The sequence below is a fragment of the Salarias fasciatus genome, chromosome 15 (genome assembly GCF_902148845.1).
Source record: "Salarias fasciatus chromosome 15, fSalaFa1.1, whole genome shotgun sequence".
NCBI classification, from domain to species: Eukaryota; Metazoa; Chordata; class Actinopteri; order Blenniiformes; family Blenniidae; genus Salarias; species Salarias fasciatus.
This window is the reverse complement of record NC_043759.1, coordinates 7,403,578-7,417,284: the sequence shown is the minus strand read 5'-3', so window position 1 is coordinate 7,417,284 and position 13,707 is coordinate 7,403,578. Positions and strand designations below refer to the sequence as shown.

The window sequence follows — 13,707 nt, the reverse complement described above, 5'->3', positions numbered from 1 at the left end:
CAGATTTTCAAATTAAAACCAGGTATATTTCACAATGACTGAACATCAGTGGACCACCAGGGTAACTAGGCTTCAATTCTGACAAAGCTAATTCCTGGAAGACCAACCAAGATGCTTTATTTATTGCAAAACCTTTTAAAACATATATGAATTCTTATTAAAAGCAGCCATTTGTCCAGCTGCTGTAATTTCAGATCTGGAAAAACCCCTAAATTTCTGAAAAAAAACTGACGGCCCACTAATTTTTCCTATTTATTAGCGTTCGAACAATGTTGGAGATAGCCAAGAAGTTTCTTCACAAGTGTATTTATTTAGTTTTATCTCAAAACAAAATATTTATTTCCATAAATTCACTCTGTAGTGGTCATTAAAAAAAACTGCAACATTCACATTTATACGTGTTGCAGTTCTGTTGAAACCTGATTCATGTGAGGCTTAAAGACAAAGAGCGTCTCTGAAACGTCTCCTAAAAAAACGTTCCAAGCAGACTTCATTAAAACGAGGTCTTCGGTCCTTCGGGATTACATCCAGCCGATCTGTCGATTCTTCACATGCGGTTTATAAAAACAGAGTCTTCCCGAGTGCTTTGGGATATCGTTAGAGCCCTCCATACAGAGTGTAGAGCAGTCCCACTAAGACCAGTAAAACCAGTGGAGAGGTTTCCCCCCGAAGTCCAGACGCTGAGTTGTAGATCCTGATACGTCCTTCGACAGCAGGATAAACCGTCCGTCTTTGTTTGATGTATTCTGCTACAACTGAAATGTCTAAATCCCCTAAAAAAGAAGAAGAGGAAACAGTAAGATGATGAATTTAAAGCAAAGACATGTTGGTTCTGTGGCTGTCGGCGAGTCCCACCGCTGTTGTGTTTGAGCATCTCCTTCGGGATCATGGAGAACCCGTCTCCACCGGTCACCAGGTAGGACGGCAGCACCACCTTGTAAACCGAGTCGTCCTCGACCGGTTCGTAGCGAGGAACGCGGCACTTTGAGCAGAGGATGTTGAGGCTCTTGACTCGGCTCCCCGCGGGTTTGGAGAGATCGAACTCGACCTGAAATCCTGCCGACGCACAACGGAACATGATGGTCACCCCTTTGGTCGGGACTAAAATATATCGTTTAAAAGTCCATCATCTGCAAAAAGTAGTTACACCACCTTCCGCCCGAGGAGCTTCGTCTGATCCCTGTGGAAACAGAGTATAAAAATTGAGTCAGAGTGAAGGTACCTGAAACTTGGAGGAACTCCCCCGTGCTCTGGCCGTATCGGTGCACCGAGTGTTCGAAAGCACTCCTCAACGTCGAACCTTTCAGCTGCACGAGGTCAAAGGTTCCTCCGAAGGGCAGGACAGAGATCAAGTCCTCCATCGTGACTGAACCTACAAATGGCACGTCGGCATTGTTTAACCAAGCTCCTCGGGCCGGGATTAACGAATGGAACAACTCAAGTGTCTCTGGCCTCACCGTTTCTTGTGCGTTCGTCGATGGATGTCCGGACGCCGCCTCCGTTGGCGATGCAGGCAGTGACGTGGTTCCACTGGAGGCCGTCCGAGAACTTGATGTTGTTGTCAATCTGGAAACAAAGAAAACTCCTTTCAGCTTCTACAAAGAACCCCAAGTTCTGAAAAAACCTTAAGCTCAATTTTTCATTTTGACAGGTGCTGTAAAACTAAACTATCATCCAGTTTATTTCTACTTGTGGAAAAACACAGCAGTCTGTCAAACATCCATCAGTAGACAGCCTAAAGCTGTCTGGGAGAAATAAAGTTTTACCATGGCATCACAGATCAGGTTTCCAAGGTTGCACTCTCGAAACCGGCACTCCCCGGTTGTACCGTTGAGAAAAACAAGGGTCGATCCCACCACCTGGGCGGAGAAGTTAGCCAGATTCTTTTTCCATTCCTCCACATCCGCAAGAACATCTGGATCTGCACGAGAGACGAGGAGCGACTGAGTGAAAAACTATTTCATCAGAATAATGCTGTTTCCTGTTTTCATTCGGACTCCACCAGCCGAACTCCTCACGGAATATCAAGTTGTCTCTTTGCTACGATTTCCTGTAGCTGCTGTTTACCGAAAGATGTCCCATTGTATGTAGCATTTAGCATGAATCTTCATTAGCTCTGATTAGCATTAGCAGGCTTGAATACATGTTAGCTTGTGAGTGTGTGCCTGCCTGCATTTGATTCATGCCTAAAACATTGAATAACTCACACCCACAACACAATCAGAGGAACCAAGCACAGATAAGAACTGTAATGTAGACACTGTTGAACAAAAACAAGGTCAAACGCTGTCCAGGCTGATGACAGTGGAGGTTGGGGGCAGATATTCTGAGGTTTTTACCCTGCGAGACGCTGCTGTCCAACAGGATGGGGTTCCCGGTCGCCTTCACCACGTTTCCGGCATCGTCAAAGGTCACCTTGAGTTGACCCAGATACTTTCCGAAGGCGTAGGCCTGCACGACGGGAACCTCCCGCCCATCGTCTGATCTCACCATGAAGGGATACGGACCGGCCGGGACTTCAGTGGAAGGAGGGGTTCCTGGAAAAACAGGAGGGAAGACAGAAAGCAGAAAGTGAAATCTTGGGTGTCTCAGATTGAACAACAGTCTTTTGATCGTGACTCAAAACCTTTTGTCCTAAGGCGACAAGGCTTCATACGTTGTCACAGGCGTATGACCGCAGACAAACCTATCAGCTTTTTTTTGCACTTAATTACACTAGCATAGCAACCCGATTATATGTCAAATTCAGGCTCAAACATGCTACATGGTAAATATGTGGAAGGAAATGGACGGAGCCTTCCGCCCGTCTTCTGCATTTAATATGTTCACTTGCTTCATTACGTTCACGCTTGGTTATTTTGTGTTATTTTGAGATTCTAGCTCTTTTTAAATTCAAGCTCCTTGACTTTCCCCCCCTCGTGTCTGATTCCCATTCCCTGCCTGAGTTTACCTACGCCTGATTGTCTGATCGTCGTCACCTGGTGTCTTTTGTTTATACTGCTGCTTTTCTGCTGCCTCTTGTTTGACGGTTCGTCTGAGTTAGTTGTGTTCCTGTTATTTCTACGTTCATTGTGCTCCAGGTTTTCCTCAGTTTGGATTTTTTGGGTGTTTTGGATTTTTCTCTTAAGGACAAGGGGAAGCGTCAGGGAAAAAGAGAAATTTGACAAAAAACAAAATACCAAGAGAGTAAGAAGCAGTGGAGAAACTGCACCAGCCAAACCAGTGTCACTCAAAAAAGCAAAAACAAAAAGAGAAGCCATTGGTCTAAAATACGATAAAGAAACTGTATTTCACATATCGAGTACTATGAAGTTACTTCACTTTTTTTTGTAACTGAGTGGGGTGTGGTGGAGCCACCAAGTGAGTCCTTCCCCAATCAGGGATCTTTGACATTTGGTCTGTTTCCAAGAAGCTCAGTAATACCACCGATGACCTGTGGAGGCAGTGTGGTTCAGTATAGCTCATGTGCGACTGGATGACTCTTGAAAACAGTTCATCGTTGTCTTCACAAGCAAAGTTGAAAACTTAAAACAATAAATGACCTAATTTAAGATACTGAGAACCTCAAAGAAAATATAATCTATCTATAAAATCAAAAAACTACAAATAAATTAATGTAAAATCACCCAAAATGCACAAGCGTAACCATTTTAAAGCTGTTCTGACTGACGATGTTTGGTACAGTTGAATCACACGACCACAAGCGACTGGAATCAGGCTTCCAGATGTGGTCGAGACACATCTGACCGATCAGCATTTCAACACATGTGCAGAACAACACAACTCTGAGACTTTTCATTCCCACATGGACGAACTGCCATGCAAGCAAACTGTCAAACGGGAAGAGAAAAAGTGACAAATCAAAACAGACTGAAATGCTCTCATGAAACTGGAAACAAATAAATGACTAAATACAAATCTGCAGACAAAGTTGGGTCTTGTGGTCCGTGAGGTGCAGGGTTGAAACTTTTCTTGGTAAAACTGGCTGTACATCAGCATTTTTCATTGTTCCAGAAAATGGTCTCATCGTGATCGATGGGAACAATAAGTCACTGAGAAGGACTGAGTCACCGGGTCAGTTCCAGTTCAGCCGTATTGATTTTATCTGATACTCAATCCTCTGCAATCTGAATGAACTACTAACAAAAAGAACCAGCAACTCCCGCATGACGCCATGTTGCTTGAGTTCAAGATTACTGAGGCGCTCATCCATCTCGCTGAAATCCTGCCAAAACCTGCCGAATACATAACATGTTTTACCCACAACCAACGATCCACGAAGAAACTCTGGGCGGTTTGGAAATACAAGACATGCGTGATAAACTTTTTTTTTTGGGGCAAACAAGAAGCGTACCTATCAAACAAATACATGTTTTACACATACAAAGAAACAAATTTCTTCAATTACAAAAGAAATGTCCTTAGTGCAAACTAAACAGAACAACCTTCAAGTACATAAAAAATAATCCTTAAAATACAAACAAGTCTACAACTGTCATGTTACTGTGAGGACAAATGTTTCCGCCTTGCAGATCCACACACACATTCCAGTAAACTTTCTCATAAATGTCCTGTAATTCCCAGCAGCAGGTGGCACTGTTGAGTCAATTCAAGGCCGCGATGGCTGGTCCCTGTGTTTTTTAATCTCCAAAATAAGCGTTTGTCCTTCTTTCTCCTTGTCCAGGCCAGTCAAAGATGGCAAGTGAGTGGCTCGTTGTTGGCGACCTGAAATTAAGATCTTTGAGGAAAAAAATCATCCTGGTGGCCGAGGCTAATGATGTATGTCAACGTGGGAGATCCTTCAATTCCCACAGATCTACCGGAAAGGCCGTGGCACAAGCTGGGAGCTGATTTGTTGACTTTGAAAGATAAAAACTATCTGTCACCAGCAGACTGCTTCTCTGGGTATGTAGAGATTGCACGGCTCGGCCCAACTCGCTCTGCCGATCTGCATTTAAGGTCAATATTTGCATGTCACGGAATACCAGAGATACTGATCGCAGACAATGGACCACAGTTCACACATGAAGGACTCTGCATATGAATCCTGTTTTGAGCATGAGAAAAGTAGCAGTGGTCAGGTGGAGAGAGCTGTCCCTACATTCAAAACCTCCACAAGAGAGCCAGACGGAGAGAAAGATGAGAACAGTTACGAGGGTGAGAAGGACAGAGAGAGACAGCGGCTCTGCAACACTTTTCACCTACATTTGATTGTCACTGTGGTTTTTTTTTTTTGTTTCCTTAGTTGATCAATTTTAGTTGCTAAATTTCCTCTGTTGTACAATCCTGTGTTGAAACAGTGTCTCAGCTCATCTTCAGTTCAGAGAGGGAACTGCACCTCAGGTCTGAGCCTCCAGACACCCACAACAGCTTCAGATAGTTAATTATATAACTGACTGCTGCAGCAGCTGTTTTCAGTTAAACATGTGAAGTAGCAGCTCCCACAGATGTTTCCCTGATTGACCTCCTCTTCCTCCACTTACAGTTCTGTTGAGTGTTTGTCCAATGTGTGTTTTATGAGCCCTTGAATGCGTCACTGTCACATTTAGTGTTTTTCTTAGGATTCGAAGGCCGACACGTTTTCGGTAGATTTAGCTGGTTTCTCTTTTCAAGTTGTTTCTGGCCTCATTTACACACGTTTTCGAGGAGGAACTTTTCAGAAGCGTGCAGACTCTGTCTCCATGGAAACGGGGGAAAACGCTTCTTTTCAGAAATGCTGCCACTGCATGTGCGTGTAGATGGACAAAGAACACGTTGACCCTCTGGAGACTTGAGCCATGGGAGTACAGTTCCATAAGGTTCATCACATGTTGTCTTTGGCTGCGAGACCAGGACAGCGGTTGTCGGACAGTTTGACGGAGGACCACCGAGTCAGACCGAACATATCTCCACCATCCTCCCATGGCTGCTGTCGTTCATCTGGGACCCGAAAATCTCGCAGGGAAACACAGAAATATCACTGACGGGACAAATATTGTTAAAGTGATTTTGGAATGGATCACCCAAATTAAGTCAGAAATCTTAATGTTCTGATGGTTTGTCGGTTTTTCTAATCAATGCACGGATTTGAGTGAATGATAATGAGCCAAATTGTTACATGTTCTTAAAGAAAAGTGATAGACAACTATTTTGTACTGACTGCTGCAATATATAGGAAGTTATTCCAAAATGTATTGAAGACTTTTATTCCAACATGTGTCATGATTACATAATGAGTTGAAAATGCATTGCATCGTTACACAGTGCTCCAATATTACATAATTTGGCACTCCAAGCTTTTTCGGCCGGTGTTTCTGTGTGTGGAGTTCAACAATGCATCAGTCTCTATTTCTCCTGCTTTCACACACCCCAGGAATTATTTCCTTATGATCTCCAGAGATTTGTCGTTTTTGCCATTTGGATTTTTGCCTCTTTCTTTTCCCTGATCAGCAGCGGCCTGCGGCGTCCTGAGTCCCCCTCCCAGCCAAACGCGACATTCGGGACTTTTAAGGAATCCGGAGCGCCTGTGAGTGCCGTCTGCTGAGGTTTAAACCAGGAGGTGGCTCACTTCCTCAGTTTGTGCTATTTAAAAACACTCCAGAGACGTTCGTATAAACCAGACGTGTGTGTGGACGGCGTGGTCACTCTGGAATGAGCCAGCGCTGCCAGTCATACCACTTTCCTCCAGGATGTCTCAGGGGGAAGTACATGGAAAGTTTACAGTTAGAAAAGACTTCTTTTTTTTTTTTTTAACCTGACTATTTACTTGGCATATTACATATTTAGTTGTGTAACTGGACACCCAAAACACAAAGAAACTTTTGCATTTTCACTTGGATTCTCAGCGTGGTGAGATGTTGGACGGCGTCCCTCACCCGTGTAGAGGAAAGTGTTGGTGTGTCCGCCGATCACCACGTCGACTCCCCGCACTCTCCTGGCGATCTCCTGGTCGACGGTGAAGCCGGAGTGGCCCAGCGCCACGATCTTGTTGACGCCCAGCGTCAGCAGCTTGTCCACCTGCGGCTGGAGGGCGCTCACCTCGTCCTGGAACTCCACGTCTGGTCCTGAGAGCAGACGAGGAAGAGAGCTGTTGAAAACCAGCATCTTTGTTTCTGTTTTGTCTTCCTGACAGCATTTTACTTTTGCCTAAACTTGTTTTCTTTAATTTAGCTATTTTCTTGTCTTTGCGTATTTTGTCCTTTAAACAGTTGTCATATCTTTAGACTTTAAAAGACCCTGAGGTATTCCTGGTCTTACCTGGCTTGGACAGGGCGGGGGTCTCCCGGGAGGTGTACCCCACCACTCCCACCCTCTGATCGCCGACGGTGAAGATCTTGTACGGTAAGAACGAGTTTCCAAACGTGGAGGCCAGCGACGGTCCGGCTCTGATGTTGGCGCTGAGAACAGGACACCGAATGTTCTCCATGAACGGCTTCATCAGTCCCTCCACGCCGTTGTCAAACTCGTGGTTCCCAAAAACCTGTTAAAATACAAAAAAAGAAAAACTTATCAGAATACTCAGAAGAGTTTTTTTCACCTTAAATATAATCCTGATGTTAAAAAGTGAAGCACGTCGTCAGATGCGTCCTGTAATTCTACTTTGTGCCACAGGGTGGTGCAGTGAGTCTCTCTATTTGTTTTCCGCCTCTCCAAAAGAACAGACAACAAAAACACAACTTGTTCATGAGCGCTGTGTCTCCGTCTGAGCATCAGGGCTCCGCCCGGTGTGTCTGGAAGCTGAATGACCGGCAGAGTGTGGCGGTTCTTTCCAACCACAACCTGAAAACTTGACTGTTTTCCCTCCGGCTTGAGCTGCAGGGATTTACCCAGGTGTGGACGGTCCTGCAGCGCTCTGCGGTTTTGACTTTTCCATTAAGCTAATTAAGCGGCTGACGTCCCTCTGAAGGTCGTCCTCGGCTCTCTGGTCGCTCCCTGCTGATCGTTTCCCAAACAACCTGTTTACTTGTGCGTGTGAGGATTTGCTCTCCAGTGTCCAGTTTTAATGGATTTAAGATATTCGTATCTATTCAGGCAATCTCTTCTGGACATTTTCTCACAATTTATGTTGATCTTAATCCTCTGTTTGTGGATCTGTTCAGTCAATCACTTACATTGAACTGGACTGTAAATTTGACTGTCCACAGCATAAAAACCCATAAATGATCTTCTGGAAAATACATTTTTTAATTGTCTTTTTTTTTTCTGTATTGTTGCAAGTTAGTAAATCAAACTCTCCTGAAAAGCCTACTGTATTTCTATTTTTATTATTTTTACTACAGCACAATGTGCTGATCTTCAAGAGTATTGGTGAAGTTTAACTTGATTAACAACCAACATAAAACTCATCTGTCATCTGCATAGAATGAAACAATGTCTTCTTCTTTTCAACTGGTAGCATAATTTATAAATATTTCATATATTTCAAAACTCCCAAACATGAAGAAAGGGTCATTTTTTTATATAGAAGTGTAATCTGAACATTTTATCTTTTAACAAAATTTTGAATTGATCAGATGGAAAACAAAGCTTTTTGTCAGGTTTTTTTTGGTAACTTCACCAGCTTTGATCGTACTGACTGGTAGATTATGAATGAATACTTTAGTTTGTATTTAAGGTAAATATAAATCCGCCTGTTGTCAACATAGGAAGCAATAAAGTTTTTTCAGATGTTGTGCTGGCAGATACTTTTATTTTGGTAAAATTAACCTTTTCCAGAAAACTTCTGAAGTTAATGTTATGTCTGGTTGTTTTTAATGTTCCCTCCTGCTCTAGCTGGATGGATGTTCAGGAATCAGCATGTTTTTTTTAATGTCTCCTTTCAGTTTTGAAGAGAAACTTTGATTTAAAGCTTCCAGTTGATCCATGAAGTCATTTTTCATCGACCTGCTGCTTTTCAGCTAATTAAACCTTCAGAGCTGAAATATAAATCAGCTTCACTGAGCTCATGGTGCAATGATTTCAATCATTTCTCCTGCTAGAAAAAAAAAATCATCCTGCTGACTCAGTCTCTCTGTGAAATACTATTCATGTTTATCAGTCGTTACTTTGATGTTTTCCTTTTACGATGCTTTAAAGGGTTCTTCTTTGGTTTCAGTTTTTTACTGAAAATATTCACTTCAACAGACCCTAAAGAACATGATTAGATTTTAATAAAGAGATAATCTCATTGCTATAAATAGAAATGCGACTTATTTAAGTTTGTACAACTTAAAGCATCAGTTTTTTTTTCCACAATTTCATGTTACAAAATAACTTCTATATTTGGTTCATTGATTGTCTAAACAATCTGATATGAATTTCTATTGTTACTTAAGCACTTTCTTATTTTTTTGTATGTATTAATAATTTGTTATTCCTTGATCATTACTCAGTTATTATGTGACGATTGTATTTACTCCAAATCATATAGAATTTAACCATTAGGATGGCATTTTAAACAGCTCAACTAGAAAAACAAAAGTTCTGCATTTATTTTATTTCATTTTGAACAGACTTCTTTATCATATCATAATTATATTATATCATTATTATATCTTAATACATTCATTTGTGAAAATTCTTATCATCTCCACCATTCTTTAACATGGAATTGTGTTTTGTTCCTTATTAATTATTTGTCTGCAAAATTGTGAAGTAAGTCTTTGGATATTTCAGTTCAATTTTAAATTTGTTTGCTTTATTATCATTGTCATAATATTTTATATCGTTATTAATTTTATATCTTAATGTTCATATTACAACAACAACAACATCAATTTATTCAGATTTTTGTTGCATGTAATGTAATTTTGATGTAACAAACAAACTATTTTTTGGAGCGATTCTTTCAGGAACAGCATTTTCACTTTTACTTGAGCATTAATATGTGGTCCTCTTTCCTCCCCGGCTTAAAGCCTCTGACTAGATCCTGGTGCTCTGGTCATTTCCATCATATCATAATAGTGGAAGACAGTTACTGCAGTAAAAGAATTGGAGCTACTTAACTGGTTCACCATAAAAACACTTGGTCATTTTGTAGAAAGACTTGGATGTGGAGAATTATTCTGAATGAGTATCATAGACATATTTATCTAATTTTGCTTCATTTTGGTCATTTGTAGTCGGGGTTGGTTGTTATGTCTCATTTTACATTAATTTTGGAAGAATTGTTATCTGATTCTTGTCATGTTTTTGTTCCTTTGTACTTTTTTTTGTGGTCGGGGATGATTGTTGTCTGTCATTTTGGTCATTTTGTGTCACGTTTGGACCTAATGATTTCACCATTGAATGTTTCTGTGCTTCAGTTGATGTTTTTTCTTTTGTAAGCACTCGACTTGAATTTGAGGGAAAAATGTTGAATACCCTTGAATCTCAGCTCCCTTTAGGACCATTCACAAATAATGGAACCAAAGTTTGGCTCAACTTTCCAGCTCACAAAGTCAAAAAACTCCCAACAAGGCAACATTCACTATGATTCAAACACACAAACTACAGCAGTGACTAAAAAGTGGATTACAGAGGTGCAGATTGTCCACTGTAATACTGGACCTTTTCACTTTGTCCCACCTCAAAGTGTAACCTGAAAGAAAGGCCACTTCTGGAACAGCGGTGGCTCTGTGCAGTGAAAATCCGTCACATAATTCCTGCTGCATGATGTCTGACACCTTCACTGAGGACAAAGCAGCTTATATCTCAACAATGAAAAACACGTTGTTCTGCTTTTCAGGCCAGATGCTTCAATTTCATTCAGAAAAACAAAAAAAAAACAAAAAAACAAAAAAAAAACCTGGAGGTATCTGGGTGGTGCATCAGGGAGGTCTGGAGATTTGTCTCCAGCTGCATAAACAGTTCATTCACTGTAATAAAGGAAAAACATAAAAAATAATGCTATAAATTTAAGGTTGCACTGACACATATTGTCATAGGTACAATTTGTATAGAATTTATTACACTTTAAGCTTTCGTGGACATTTTTAAAATATGGATTTCTTCATGGATTTTCCCACTTGAGCCATACATCTTGGCTATATCGCCTCTTTAGCTCTTTATGGCCGCTGTGGGTTTTCCCAGAGCAGTTTTAACCACACAAGCCTCTTTTTCTTTATTTTTCTTCCTTTTTTTCCTCCTCTGATTTGTTTTTCTTTCCCTCTCTCTTTTTTCTTTTCTCTTCTTTTTTCCCATTCTTTTCCTTTTTTCTCCTTTCCTGTGGCTGACTCAGCTGTTTCACCTCATTTAGCTGGAAATTACATCTTTAGAATAATAGTGTGGAATGCCAGTAAAGAAAAAAAAAAGAAAAAAGTTGATTTAAATTACAGATAAACAGAAAGTAATCTGGAAGCACAAAGTATTTGAGCGCAAATTTCTAAACTTGACTCAATACTGAGTTTGAGCCTCAGTGTTGCAGCAGGTGGTTCACTATGCCGATCAAATAACACGCAAACACTGCTGCGTGTTGTCACAGGGAACAGGAAACGCGAATCCGTATTTTTGTGCTGCGCTGCGCAAATAATGGATCCGTTATTTGCATAAAGATTCGTCAGTGCGCACTTTCACCGACACAAAAGTAGGACGCAACGATTGAAACCTTGCGCATTTTGATAGCTCTAGGAAAAACATTAGTAAGACTGTGAGCATGTTTCAAGACAACGGCCACCTCCGCTGATCATTTGCGTTAATTAAGCGCGTGGCACCATCTCTCCGTGGAGTCCGTCCTACCATGGCGTCGTAGCGCAGCTCGTTCATGAAGTGCGCCGCCTCGGCTCCCTTGTAGTAGTTGAACCACACGGTTCCCTGGAACTGGTCCCCGGCGTCCAGCAGCAGCACGTTGCCCCCGGAGGCGCGGATCTTCCGGATCATCGTGGCTCTGCGCGCCACGCCGGCGTAACAACCGCCGCCGCCGCACTTCCCGGAGTGCACGCTGGTCTCCTCCACCCGCGCGTGCACGTCGTTGGTGTGCAGGAGCACCAGGTCCCAGGTCGCCGCTGAGGGGGACACTGAGAATCCGAGGATGAGGATGAGGAGGAGCAGGGGGAGAGAGCTGCGCTCCGCGCGCACCGCTTCCATCGCTCCGTGCGCTGCGCGTAAAGAGACTGGAGGCGAGCAGCGAGGAGCGCGGATATTTCCCCTTACATGACTCGGAGGAGGCTCCCTCTCTCCTCCTCCTCCCTCCTGCTTCTATTGCTCCATACAGGTCTGCTTATTAACTGAACTCTTCCCCACGGAAAACACGCGCAGGGAGCAGGAGCGCGTCAGGAGGCGAGCCGGGACTCCGAGGAGGAGGAGGAGGAGGTTCTGACCAGCCTTTTGTTCTTTTATATCTTTTCTCTTCACACTTGTTTAAACGGCGCCCTTTCCGTGTAGGAGGCGCCTGAGAAGGAGTTTCTTTGGTTGGAGTCGCTTCTCATCCAGTTTTACGCGCAGACGTCTGCTGCTTCCTCCGTCATGTAAACACTTTAGGAAGATTTAAAACCTTGCTGGATATTTCCAGTCGTCTTTGTGTTTCACAGTCTCTCTGACAGCAACGCAAACTCAACACACCACTAAACGCAGCCCCGCACACACAGCACGAAGTGCGCGTTGCCCGGGCTGCTCAGACAGATTGGAGGCCTGCAGAGTGTCCAGTGGGAGTCAGGCCCTCATTCGTGTCACTTCCTTCACTTTAATTACATCTGACACCCACCAGTCCTCCTCAGGGTCACCTATTTAGCTCATTCCTCTCAGTTCAAGGAGGGACTGACACAAAATAAACACGAGAAATGCTCATTTTAAACCCACACAAGGTTTGCCTTTAAATAGAAAGAAAATCACCTGAATTCCTACAATTTAACTCAAAAGCTTTTCAGGAGTTTAATAGTTTGACTTCAAACATCTGGAACCTCAACTACTTTTTTTTCATTATTTGTATCAATTTATTTTAATCTTTATTCTTATTTTTTTTTCCTGTATGTACATCTTTCTTTCAGGAAGATGAAATAATGCTTCTGTGAGTGAAATCTTATTACGCGTTGGGATTTTATGCCTAATTGATTGTTTTGAATCACTTTTTTCTCACATTTGGGTAAAAAATCTGGTCTAAAAAACTGCTCAAAGGCTGACTCGTTGAGGCAGCTAAAATACTCTTAAAAAGTTAAGAAAATAATACCAAGACCATCAAAAATAACAGAAAATGCGTAAAATGACCCCCAAAAAAGTAAAAATAACTGATACTAGTCACAACAGCATAAACAAAAACTGCTAAGCCAGCTAAAACAGCTAAACGTGGCACCAAAACAGAATTGAAACTGCTACAACATCTGAAATTACGACAACTTGAGCATCCTGGACACCTAAAATGTCCAAACAAGCTAAAAATGACGAGACAGACAAAGAGAGGTTTGTTGTTTTCCTTCACACAACTGCTTTCTGCAGCCTTGAGCTCAGCAGAGGGCAGCAGAGCTCAAGGAATGAACGTTACAGGGAGAAATACTCAAATTCAGGTTGTTTCCACACAAAGAAATAAAGCTGTCAAAACTATTTGGGACGAAATAAACCAGTAAAAGCCTTTAACCATTTTCAAAGTAGATCAGAATCACATTGAAAGTCATTCCAAAATCATTCAGAAAGCAATAAAATAAATCCAGAAGATTTTAAAGCAGCAGGGAGAGTCAATAAAACAGGTTGAAATCTAGATCAAACCCAGGATCATTGAATTGAGGGAGTTTCTCTTCCTGTAATTGTGTTTCTAGTGTCTGGATCCTGTTCCGCCTTCCC

The 13,707-nt window shown here is 42.1% G+C and overlaps 1 protein-coding gene across 1 annotated transcript; it reads right to left on the bottom strand.

Annotated features, from left to right (window-relative positions):
- Positions 1 to 288: 288 nt before the first annotated feature.
- nt5e (5'-nucleotidase, ecto (CD73)) lies at positions 289 to 12,221 on the bottom strand. Its single transcript, XM_030110516.1, has 9 exons — positions 11,674 to 12,221; positions 7,237 to 7,459; positions 6,855 to 7,043; positions 2,340 to 2,537; positions 1,767 to 1,921; positions 1,458 to 1,566; positions 1,223 to 1,372; positions 856 to 1,056; positions 289 to 773 (listed from the first exon to the last, which is right to left on the bottom strand). Exons 1-9 carry the CDS (start codon positions 12,019 to 12,021, stop codon positions 598 to 600), a joined length of 1,749 nt encoding a protein of 582 aa, XP_029966376.1. The 5' UTR covers positions 12,022 to 12,221; the 3' UTR covers positions 289 to 597.
- Between the last annotated feature and the right edge of the window lie 1,486 nt (positions 12,222 to 13,707).